At 31.7% G+C, this 12,760-nt stretch overlaps 1 protein-coding gene across 9 annotated transcripts in view; it reads left to right on the top strand.

Annotated features, from left to right (window-relative positions):
- The first annotated feature begins 1,166 nt into the window (after positions 1-1,166).
- LOC136026937 (alpha-(1,3)-fucosyltransferase C-like) overlaps positions 1,167-12,760 on the top strand; it is a 203,277-nt gene continuing 191,683 nt past the window's right edge. For 3 of the 9 annotated variants that reach the window (XR_010617457.1, XR_010617458.1, XR_010617456.1), the window contains exon 1: positions 1,167-1,518. Coding sequence is in view for 1 of the 9 variants with exons in the window: in XM_065703785.1 (XP_065559857.1) it covers positions 9,875-9,903 (29 nt within the window). In the remaining 8 variants the exon portion in view is untranslated. Of the gene's footprint in view, positions 1,519-9,057; positions 9,904-12,760 lie in introns of all 9 variants that reach the window. The other 6 variants (XR_010617455.1, XM_065703785.1, XR_010617453.1 and 3 more) reach the window with 6 other exon arrangements.

The raw sequence follows: 12,760 nt of genomic DNA on the forward strand, positions 1-12,760 counted from the left end.
CCAACGATTGTTTTTTTGTCCAACTGTCTAGGGCTAAACAAAAACCAGATGGTCCGTGGTTGGGGTGGGAAGATTTCATAAAGTGAGATTTAAAGAAAATAGGAACCTCCCAAGAGGGTATAAAAAGGGAGGCTTGGAATACATTATAATGGAGGAGGAATTTCCGTATTTGTTTTGTCGTCAGGCAGTTTGGTGCTCCGGTGAGTTGTTAGTAGTGGTAGCAGTATAAAAAGGCACAAAAACATTTAAGTTTTCTGATGAAAGACTTTGACGATTAAAATATTTTAGAATGCCTTTTGAATCATTGTTTAAATGTAACCCTGCGACAACTTACTGGGCTGATAAAGAGAAAAAAGACAAAAAAGCTTTTTTAAATTATTTATGTAAGAAATTTTTTTTATGAACATGTATGAAAAATTTCCCAATACTTTCCAATTTTTCTTACCGCTTTATTTTGTAACTTTTCCTCCAGCTTGTACTTAATATGATAGTTTCTGCTTCACAATTCATATTCAAATGATGTATGCGGGTAGATGGTTGTAAAATATATCGTGCGAAGAGTACAGTCTTGCAATATATTCTTCAGGAGAAGAGTACTCTCTCTTTCCTTTATTTTTTTAATTTTTTCTTGTGCAAACTGCACCATTTCCCTGCCTTTTTACCGTTTTTAATTGAAAAAAAATTAAAATCACACTATACTGTGACAAAAAAGCAGATAATAGGCATTTTTTTAATGAATATTTCAAATATTTAACTGAATATCAATTATTAATTTCTCTTTTTCTTCATTTTCCTCTTTCCTTGTCGCCAATGTTACTCTGTTTTATTTTCTATTTCTACCTTCATTCTCCTTTTTTCTACCCCACTCTTTGTGTCTCAAATCCTTTTTTCTTAAATTCATTGATTTTTAGTTCGTATTAACTCCATAAGAAGTGTTTCAATCCCCTTTTCACTCTATTTTCTTTTATTTCTTTTTAAGGTCAATCTTTTTCTCTCTTTCCCCTTTCTCAATCTTTCTCTCCCCTTACTATCCAGCTCCTTTTCTTAGCTTAAATACCTCTCTTTAATTTCTTTCTCCTTTTTTGAAAAAAAAATCATTTTGCTATGTATGTATACCAATGCGATAGAATTATAAGAAGAAAATAAAAGAGCAAGGGACAGAGATAAAGAGAGAGGTAAAGACGGGAAATGTATAAAAACCAAATGTGAAAAGAATAAAAAATTGTTACTTTCATATGAAAACAATTTCTTTAAAACGGATATCAAAAGCTCTACAGTATTAACAGCTGAATCAAAATATACTAGATTTCAAAACAGGTTTAAAATAATACTAGAATGCTTTAAGTATCACTGACTAATATTGGTTGCATTGATTCTGTAGTAATCCTTAGGAAGTGACGGGGTCTTATCCAAAAAATATTAAAGGAATGTCAAATGAGTGATAAAATCAAAATTAGGCATAGGAAGTGTTACAGATTTTGAAAAATCTTAACAGTTTGGTTTTCAGTCTACAACAAAGTAAGATTTAAAAATGCAATCTCATTTCTGATTATAATTTGGGCTTTCTATTTTTCAAAGCTATTATAAAATTTATTATTTGAGCTTTTTCAAATAAGAAATAAAACATAACAGATAAAATACGAGTCTATAAGCCATATGAAATCTTTGAAAAAATTCAAAAAGAAAATCAAAATATGTTTTAACTTAAGAGTTAATGCTTAACACTCTCAGCAGTTCCCACTGTAGATAACCTTAGACGGCATAATTAAACTCAATAATTCTTGGCTACTACATTCTCGGGGCGTAAAAACCACTCCTCCGATTTATTCTACCATCAGAGGTCCAGTGTATATTTGTCAGTCACTAAATAATTTTACTAATTTGTATTATTCATGATCGCAAAAGCAGAAAGAAATGTGGTCAGACTGTAAAGTGGTTCCCTATTTCCCGTCTCACAGATATGACTTAACTAAGTGGCCTATCTAAAATTTCTCAAAAAGATGTTTGGATTATATTATGGAAAATACTGAATTTATATGGCTAACTTCTCATCAAGACTGCAAGAAAGAAATAGCCGGAGTTTCATAATAGTAGGAGAGGGATCAACAAAGTGGAAGGAGTATTTAAAATTTGCATCAAAATGTAATACCGCAAGGGGCAACATAATAGTTTCAACGCAGATTATCTATTAGGCTTTATAGTTATCTGTGGATTTAGATAGTAATTTCGTGTCATGGAGGGTCGAAACTTTTTCTTCTTGGTAAATAAAAATATTCTGTAGAATATTTTCTCTTATATACTCCTTTTGGGTTATAAAAATATCAATCGAAATTTGATATAGGACCTTTGTTTTTCTTCTAATAACTGGTGGAATATCCATTAAAACACCAAGTGTCTGTTATGGACTGTTTCTTGTGAAATTCTTAGTGAGATTTCAAAGAACTGAAGGACATATAAATAATTTTATTTGTATTACAAAAGGCATACAAAGTAGTGATTAGTTATTACCTTTTGCATTATTACATTATTAATTATTACTGTTGTAAATACTCTGCCACCAACCTGCAAATTACGTAAAACTTCTCTTCAGAACGCACTTTTTTATGACTCATAAGTCAACCCTCACAGTTTTTTTCACTACTTTTCCAGTTTAAGGATATATGCAAGTTTCTGTACTGTATAAGACTTGGAATGTTTCAAAATTGTGTTAAGTGGATTTAAAACTATTTAATCGTTCTAGTTACCAAGTTTATTGTCAGTTACTAATTAAACTTTTTTTCGTCCAGGGCATGTTTGGAGCTAGAGGAAGGAGGTATGGCCCCTCACTAGAGCCATCAATAGCCTTACATGTATAATATGCTATAGCTTAATTATTATGCGCATTTCTAGGATTTTCTTTTTTGGAGAAAGGGAGGAGTTTAGTTTTTTTTTTTTTACATTCAGTTCTCGTTTTAGCTGTCGTGTCATAATTTGATTCACTTTCTAAGAAAGCTGTCCTCAATTAGGCTTTGAGCGGTAGCTAACAGAATTATATAATGCCCCTTTATGCTTTTGAATATCTTTGTCTTATTCGTCTTTAAAGCTAGCACCGTCGTTTGGCATTTACAACAATTCTCAAGGACATACAACAATTCTCAGTTTTAAGAATTGTAATCCTCTTTCTTTTTCAGAAAAGAATCAAAATAAGAATAAAGTTTTATTCATAACGATATGAAAGAGTTTTTTTATTATTTCCTTAATGAGCTCCTCAGTAATGTAGACAGTTAAATCAAACCAATATCAAAAACCATTTGTTAAAAAAGAAAGAGGTTAAATTTAATTTACTTCTGAGTCTGTATTCATTACAGACTAAATTTATCTACAGTGACCATTCCTATTTTTAAGTGATTAAACCTTTACAAGTATTTCACTGCTAAATGCCTACAAACTAACACTACAAAGGAAGAAAAAAACAGACAATAGAATAAATGAAACTAATAAATGCTACAATCAAAGACAACAATCAGTTATAAATATCAAATATTAACATCAAACAAGTCTTCTAGTTGAATACAAAAATCTGTCCAAGTATTTCCTTAATACTTTATCAGAAATTACTGAACTAGGACAAAAGGGGAAATTAATTCCTAAAGAATGGAGTTCTAGTTCCATACCCAAACGTTGTAAGAAATAAATAGGACAAGTAAACAGGAAGTGGCTACAAGTTTCACTTTCACCACAAATTGACCTTTTAAAGCTATAGTTTATAAGTTTATCTAGTAAAGTCTGAAAAGTAAAAGGTATTTCTACTGAAAGATAGGAACAAGGTGAAAACATAAGACAAACAAAAATAATTCCATATTTGAGGTGGAGTGGAAGCTTTTTCAGCCCATGCTCTTTAAACTCAAGTCTTAAGCTCTTAAAAATACACCTCCCATTCAGATTTAACAGCCTTTGGTAATGAAAAGTCTTTCTTGAAAAATTGCTGCAAAAGTTAAATTTTAGCCTAAGAAGCAAGGGTAAATGAGCAGCCCCTCTACATACGGAATCATTTCTGTTCGTTGTAATTTTTAATGTTGCACCTTACTTTCAGTTGAAAATCTCTTTTTTTAATTGAGTTTATTAGAGTTTTTAAAATCGTGCAAGAACCCAATCCCCCTTCGAGAACGTAAGAAAATTTAATCTATGTTCTACTAACAAATATTATTTTTGAAAAAAAAGAAAAACTACATTTCATATAGCCAATGTCAGGGGGACTATAGGGATCAGGCTAATCCAAAAGGAATAATTATTGGAAATTTAACTATGTTAAATCAAATGAATGACTCGGAGTTTTATTGGACGCTTTTGGGAAAAAAGAGGGCACAAGAGTCACTTAGTTGAACTCCAATCTTTTTGGTCACCTTAATTTTGCACTAGAACTTGTAATCTTCGTAATGACTAAACCTTTACATGTTCTAGAACCATTGGTTCAACAAGTTTTACCCTAGAAAATAAAGTACAAACAAACAAAAAGAAATTTATAACAGCTATTTATGATCTTTATTCTGGTTAACAATTCAAATGTCTACTTTTCTTTAAATATAAGTTGGAAAGATTTATAGCAAAATCTGGCTCAGATATGCCAAAAACATCAAAATAAATACCTGAATTTTAGACAACTCACGCTTTTGAATGTTTAAGCAATCTACCCGAAGAAAAGCCAAAATCAGCAAACTAAATAAGTTGAATCTTACGTTGATAAAATATAATCCATGAAATACTAATTTTAACATCCTTTATCATACATTTGAGACAAAACACGCATACTGAGGACTACGAAACTTACTGTAGGAAGGCCTGAAATAAGATAATAATCATCCTAATTCAGTTACGGTCAAAACCATAGGTTGTACCTTATTTGCATAATTCACGTCACAATTCGCCTTTGCATTGCTGGTTAAAGTTATGTTGACAAAGGCAATGGAGGGGCAATCTAACTGTCTATTATATATTATATGCTTATATGTACAATTATCTCACGCATCCAAAGCGTGAAATTAGTGGCATTTCAGTGTTTTTCCATTAGAATTATTTTTGTCTTTGAATGATTAAACAAATGAGTAGGTTTTTTAGAACTGATAAATTTAATGTTAAGTTTTAACATTAAAACTTACAAATAAAATATATTACGATATAGTGAAAATACCCCTTCCGCAATACCTCACTCTTCACGCTAACGTTATTTAAACTGTTCAAAAAGGTATCTGATTCTAATGGAACGAATCTTGTGTTTCACGTTTTGTTGTAAAGGATTAGGATACAAAATCATACTTTAGCGTTAAGAGTGAAGTAATTAAGGGCATCCCACTAATGAAAATTTCCCAGAAAAAATTCGTCTCCCGAACAACTTTTGCCTTCTTCCCAAATACAAATAATATGTGTAAGCAGTAGGCAAGAGTGTTTTCATGAAAAAACAAGTTCTTTAACTGAAAGTAAGGAATGACACTAAAACTTAAAATGAACAGAAATTATTCTGTATATGAAAGGAGCTGCACCCTCCTCAACAACTCCATTTTTACACTAAAGTTTGGCTCTTTGCCAAAACTCTACTTTTTAAAGCAATAAAAACTTTAGAAGATTTTAGAAAATTAGAAGAAAAAATGTGTTTGATAATGTTAATACTAATAATAGTAAATGTAAACTTTAGTGAGAAGAGTGAGGTGTTGAGGAGGGAGCAACCCTTTTTCATATGCGAAATATTTCTGTTCGTTTTAAGCTTTAATGTGTCCTTACTTTCAGTTAAACGAAATTTATTTTTTTATTGTACCTTCCCCTCGTCTAATTTCCTCCAGACAGTTGCATACTCGCTGAATTTCCCTCACTGTGAATTTCCTTGCAGACGATTCAGCCTGAAAAATTCTCCTTAGCATTCTTTCATTAGAATAAGACTTTGATCTTTAATCGGTTACTCGATCACTCTAGAAATGCCCCCTTCCTAGAAGTAAAAAAACGTGAAAAATAGCCCCAGATAATTCTGCCGGAAAATATCCACATGCAAAATTGGCAGAAACGATAATACTTCCGGTTTTTAAGGACTGTTATTAGAAGAAAGTAAAACAGTTCAAAATAGGGATGAAATCCTTTTAATTGACAGTGAACGTATATAAAGTAATTTAACTGGATATTTCGAATTCATGATAAACGCTCTGATGATATTTCGAACATTTCGAACTGATAAATCTTATATTTCGAACTGATGATAAACACTGTATATGTGTTCGAAATATCTAGTTAAATAATTGTATATTTGTTCACTGTCAATTAAAAAGTTTCATCCCTATTTTAAACTGTTTTACTTCTGTCATGGAAAGGCAGTGTGGTCTTCAAAATTATTTTTCGAAAAGAAGATTTATAATATTCAATGCTACTGCTACTACTAATAAAAACTCACCACAGCATAAAACCGCCTGATGCCATTGAAAAATTTGGGCTATGAATTTTCACATTACAGAGAGCGAGGTGTAAAGTATAGCAAGTTTGCCTGTAAAATTTGTTAGGTGCAATTATTCTGCATATTATGGAGTACGAATTGATTTCTGACTTCAAACTGTCCAAATACTTTACCCCTCCCCTCCCTGTTATATGCAAATATATAGCCCAAATTATATATGTCCCATCTATTCTGTCACTCGCCTTCGTCTTGTCTCGTGCAAAGATGAAAGAATTTAAAGAAGACAACGGTACCAAAATTCCTTCCCCCTACGGAAAAAATTCCTCCCCCCCCCTAGGGATAAATACTTAGAACTATGAGGAGGATACACCCTCATCAATATCCCAAACTTCACGCTAATGTTATTTATAATTTTGCAAAAGCTTCTTATTCTAATTCAACGAACCTGATATTTAACTTGTTGCTAATAAGGGATTGGGATACCAAGTCATACTTTAGCATTAAGAGCTAAGTTCTTAAGAGGGGGAATCCCCCAATCCAACCACTGAAAATTCCTCATTAATATCCCAAACTTCACGCTAATGTTATTTATAATTTTGCAAAAGCTTCTTATTCTAATTCAACGAACCTGATGTTTAACTTGTTGCTAATAAGGGATTGGGATACCAAGTCATACTTTAGCATTAAGAGCTAAGTTTTTAAGAGGGTAATCCCTCAATCCAAGAACCGAAAATTCCCACTTAGAATATATGCTTCACCGAAAAATGTCTGTTTACTTCCCAATAAAATTGCTATGCCTAAGCAATAATCAATAGGGTTTTTATTTTCCGAATTAAATAAAACAAAAAAGTTTTATTTTAACTGAAAATAATGAATAAAACTATTATTCAGTGTATGAAAGCGGTTGTTTTCGCCCAAAAACCCCACTCTTTACACAATAGTTTGACTTTTTGTCACAACTTTACTTTTTAAAACCATGAAAACTTTAGAGAAGAGAGTGAGGCGTTTAGGAGGGAATGACCTCTTTTTATACAGAATAATATCTGTTCGTTTTAAGTTTTAATGTCGTTCCTTACTTTCAGTGAAAAAACTTGTTTTTTTATTTAGTCCCTGAAAGTTTCTCAGCTAATACAGGTTCAAATTTGGCTCACCGTACATTAAAAATTAAAACAAACTTTGCATTTTAATTTTGGGAGAATTGTTCCCTATATGATGGGTCGCTTTCTATTTATTGTCCTGTTTTTTACTTTAAAGCTATTTGAATTTTTGAAAAAGCTTCCTATCACAATTGAATGGCCCTTGTGTTTCAGTAAACAATACTAGAAATTATTAATCCATCTACAACCTTGTCAAATTTTAAACTCTCCAGTTTAGTCTTCAACTGTTCCTGAAAACAAACTCCCGATCTTCTAGGACCATGTGTTCAATACTATCCCCCCTGGGAAAAAATAACAACAATTAACAATTCGTTATTAATATATTGTTAATATTCAATACAGTAACGCTTTTATGAAATCAACAAGCTTATGAAATTTATAGGGAAAAACGAGTTTTTAACTAAAAGTAAGGACCAATACTAAAACTTTAAATATATAAAACAATTTCATATATAAGGGTGCTTCCTCCTCCTAAGTCTCTTTTTCTTTACGATAAATTTTGACTTTTTTCCCAATTCTTTAAGAAAGACTTCACAAACATTATGGCTGCTTAATTAGAATAAAAGCTTTGTCAAAACCATTAAAACTTTAGTTGAAAGAGCAAGGGATTTAGAAGGGCGCAGTCCCACTCATATATAGACTAATTTTTTGTTTTTTCTTCAATGTTTTTCTGTACTTTCAGTTGAAAAAACTTTATTTTCTAAATTTTAATTTCTGATTGTTAATCAGATATTGCCTGGAAATCCGGCTCCCTCAAGGTAGTTTCAGGAACCATCCCCTGTCTCCACTCTGCACTCAACGAAACTCTTTCATAACTAATGATTTAAAATCTTAAAAAAATATTATTCTCTTTAAACGGCTATTCTATTTCAGGAGCCACTTTTATGGAATTGTGACCAAAAGTCAAAACTTACGATTTATTAAAAGTATACATATACTACAGTATGTGTATACTATATACGAAACTACACTAAACTATTAACGTATATTATAAACTAAAATATACTAAAGTATGCCAAATGGTTTCCGTCCATTTCAAGTTTTGATGTTGTTCCTTACTTTCAGTTGAAAATAAAACTTAAAAAAACAAAAATCAAGTTCTAATCATTTTTAAACAATGCCGGAAAATCTCCCTCTCCTACATGAAATATTCCTTCCCCCATGGAAAAATTCCACCGTGGAAAGCTCTATTCGCATAAAAATACTCCACCCCCTCTTGAGAAAATTCACCAAAACAATTCCATTCTAGTTGAAAATTCCACCCAAAAACTTTCTTGCGGTCGATCTCAGGTGAAAAATGTTTATCTTCTGCTATTTTCATGTTATCTTCTGCTTTTTTAATGTTTTAAAATGTTATCTTCTGCTTTTTTTTCTGGAGGAGGGATTTTTTGTTGGGGTTATTTTCTGTGGGGTTATTTTCAGGGGAAGGGGGTAAACGCCAGTCTTAAGGACAAGGAAAGACTAAATAAACACCGCTAATATCTTTAGATGCGTCATACGAGGCATGTTCAATGGCGATACGAATCAGAAAGGAACTGAAACATCTAACAAAATAAAGAAGGAATTAAAACTAATCAAGTGAAGAAGAGAAGGAGAGTATCAGAAAATATCGTCAATAAAACTAAAAGTAATGAAAATCTAACCTGAATTAGGCTGGACTCTTATTACCTTATTATTATGTCCTACTACATTGAGAACATCGATAACAGTACCTATATTTAAAGGGGGAGTCCCAGTATTCATGAGATATTTAACCTGATAGCCTTAGCTCTTATATGTAGCAAAATCTTAGAGAAAATATTAGATAGCTGGTTAAATGATTGGCTAGAGTGTTTTGTAGTTTTGAAAGAAAAAACGGAGGTTATAGAAACGGCTATAGTAGGCTACTACAGATAGTGTGTTAATTTTAAGTGATTTATTTGATTTAATTTTATTTGAAACGTATGTATCACGAAAAAAATATCTTGTTTGTTTTATTTTTGGACTTAAAAAATATGTTTGATAATGTTAATAGAGTTCTGCCTAAAAAAGCCTAGATGATGTGGGGCTACCTTCTGGTTTCACTCGTTTGGTTGTAAATATATATTTTGAAACTAGTGCAATAGCAAAAGTACGTGGGTTGGGTCATTCGAGGCCTTCTAAAGTTAAATAAGGAGTAAAGCACTACGTGATGGATTTGTAGGAAAAGAATGGGCCGCAACAGAGAGATTAGGTAATAAAAACGTCTCAGTGCTGTTTTGTGTGGATGATACTACTCTAGTGGCAAATTTGGCACATAATTTACAGAAGATATTGGATTTAACAAATGATTATCTATGGACAAAGTGCCTTCAGGTAAATGTTCGGAAATCAAAAGTGGTTATATTTAACAGGAGGAATGATAAATGTGAAAATAAATTTTCATTTAAGGGGGAGTAGATACAAGTTGTGGATAAAATTAAGTATCTTGGATATATTTTGCAAAGTAATGAAAGATGGAAGACACATATAAAGGAACCTTTAAACCGGGCAAGAACAGTAATGTTTACAATTTATTCCGGAATAATATAATGGGAATAAGAAAGTTGTCTTTTTATCAAGAATTATGCCCATTCTACATTACGGAGCAGAGATCTAGGGACATGAGAAAGCGGCTCAGCTAGAGAGTGTTTAAATTAAGATACATTAAGAGATTGTTTGGGCTGCAGAGAACAACTCATTCTCAGATTTTAATTAGCGATCTAGGTATATGGCCACTGAGAAATTACAGACTAGTCTCAATGATTAAATTTGTTTGAAAGTCATTCAGTTACCGAGTGACAGGCTGCTTAAGGTAGCTTATGAAGATTTCTCTCACAGGGGAAAAAAGATCATGGCTACTAAATATAAAAGACATTTTAGACAAAACAGGCTTTCCTTTTGTTTGGAATGAAGGTAGAGGACCAACGGATATATATACAAATTGGGAGAATGAGATTAAGATAGTACTGGAGAATCAAATGATTAAAAAATGGAGTAAGGAGAAAAAAATAAAAAATATTAAAATTTTATAAGAATATTAAGGTAGTTTATAGACAGGAGTTCTACCTTATGGTTGAATTTATCAGCTAGATATTTGACGCTGTGGATGCTAGCTCAGGGCAAACTATTGCAAAATTGCAAAGTTGAAGAGGATTATTTAGTGCATTACTTAAGCCAGTGCCAGGAGCTTTCTACGATAAGGAAAGGGATATTTGGAAATAATGAGTTGATGCTTCCAGGTGTCTTAAATATTAAGTTGCCTCAGTATATTTGTAGAATAGCAAGGTGTCTAGCAATTTTGTTAAATAAAAAAAAATAATTGATAAATAAATAAATCCTAGTATAAAGTAAATGTTATTTTTTATTTATGTATTTTTCCAAGTCTTATGTTTTCTTTTAAATGACCGTGTTTTTCAGTATTAAATACTATTATTAGGTTAATGCGGAGTTTCATTTAAGTGTTTATGACGATCACTGATCAAAGTTTACACTATTTGTGCCTTTCACTTAGGTTATTGTATTGTGATCATTGCCATATTTTTGGCTTTAAAATACGCTTATTTATTGATCTATGTGTTATCTTGATTGGTTTGGAGTAGCTTCAAAATTGTTTATTTGTTTATATGGTTTTTTTTTAATAAGTTTCTAGTTTTCTTATTTCTTTTTTGCACTGTTCTTGTTGTTTCATATTTTCGCTTTCGTATTACTTTTGTTTTTATTCTTTTTTTGTACTAATATAAGTGAATAAATAAATCTTAAATCGATTTTAACTAAAATTTAATATGAAAATCAAGCTTATAATGAACAAAAACATTTTACTATTATAGCAAAAATGAAACTCAAAACGAATTGATACTAAATAAACAATAATAGCAAACATACATACAACATGTCCAAACATAAATGAATAAATAAACCTTAAAACGAATATAGCTTTAATCAAATATGAGAATCAAGATTGAAACGAACAAAAATCAATCCAGAGAAGATTATTTCCTGAAATAATCTGACTGGCACTTTTCTGAAACAGGCGCTTTATTACAAACATTTTCTTAGGTACTGATTGCAACGTTGAAAATAAGAAATGAAATTACAGTAAGATCAAATTTTGAATTGATTGTCTTTTCAGTAGTTGAAATCATTATATATCAAATGCTTAGTTTAACCTTATTTTTTCCCAAGACCATTCACGACAAATTTAGTTTTACTACAAACAAGAATTAAGCTACTGCCTTTTTTTAAAAGTTAAATAAAGTTTTAATACAACCTACTGCGTCATCGGCACTTCACTGAAAGCAAACTATTCAAATTTGATTTATTCAATTTTATTTACTATAAAAAGAACTTTACTTTCTCCACTTTATTTATTCAATTAAAATTAAACTTTTTATTTCTTTATAGTAAGTAAGTAAGTAAGTAAAATATTTAATACTCGTATTTTTCACATGGAACAAAATGGAGTACAATGAAAAAAAAATAAAAGAAAAAGAGAAGAAAAACGGAGAAAAATTTAAAACACAACTTGAAAAAATACACAATCAAGAACTGTAGAAATGTTTGAGCCAGGGGAGGTTCTTTTTTGCCTAGAAATTGGAAATCAACTGGTTTACCGCGATACTGGGGTCTGCAATCCTGTGTTTATCAATCATATAACTATTTCTCGTCCACAAGGGGCAACGCAGCAGGAACTTCGCGAACATAAAATAAAGGAACCGGAGCTTGCGTTTTTGGGTGTCAGTTAATAAATTCCAAAATGGCGCGATATATAGAATATGCGGCAGTGCGACAGCGTTAAACCTATTTGCGAGGTACTTTCGGCATAGGAAGAGTCTGCTAGCGTCGATAGAGCCATATGTGGTGTGGAGTTTTTTCTCGACGTGTTTGACGAGCAGTAGACGAGTTTCGTTAAGGTTACGGCCTATGGGTAGACCCAGATACACGACGTGAGATGAGACGGTAATTGACTCGTTACCTGGCAGGAGGTTTTCAGGCTGAGAAGGACTATCGTTGAAAAAAAGAACTGCAGATTTAGAAATATTGAAAGCCAGGCCGACTTTTGGTATTCATCACGTAGGACCGAAAAATTCGACTGCAGACCACCAATAGACCGACTTAGATTTCATAGATAGTCCGCGTATGTAAGTAGCGACACATTTATATTCTTGGAGAGACATGAAACATTGACACATGC

This window comes from Artemia franciscana, chromosome 5, assembly GCF_032884065.1.
Source record: "Artemia franciscana chromosome 5, ASM3288406v1, whole genome shotgun sequence".
Taxonomy (NCBI): domain Eukaryota; kingdom Metazoa; phylum Arthropoda; class Branchiopoda; order Anostraca; family Artemiidae; genus Artemia; species Artemia franciscana.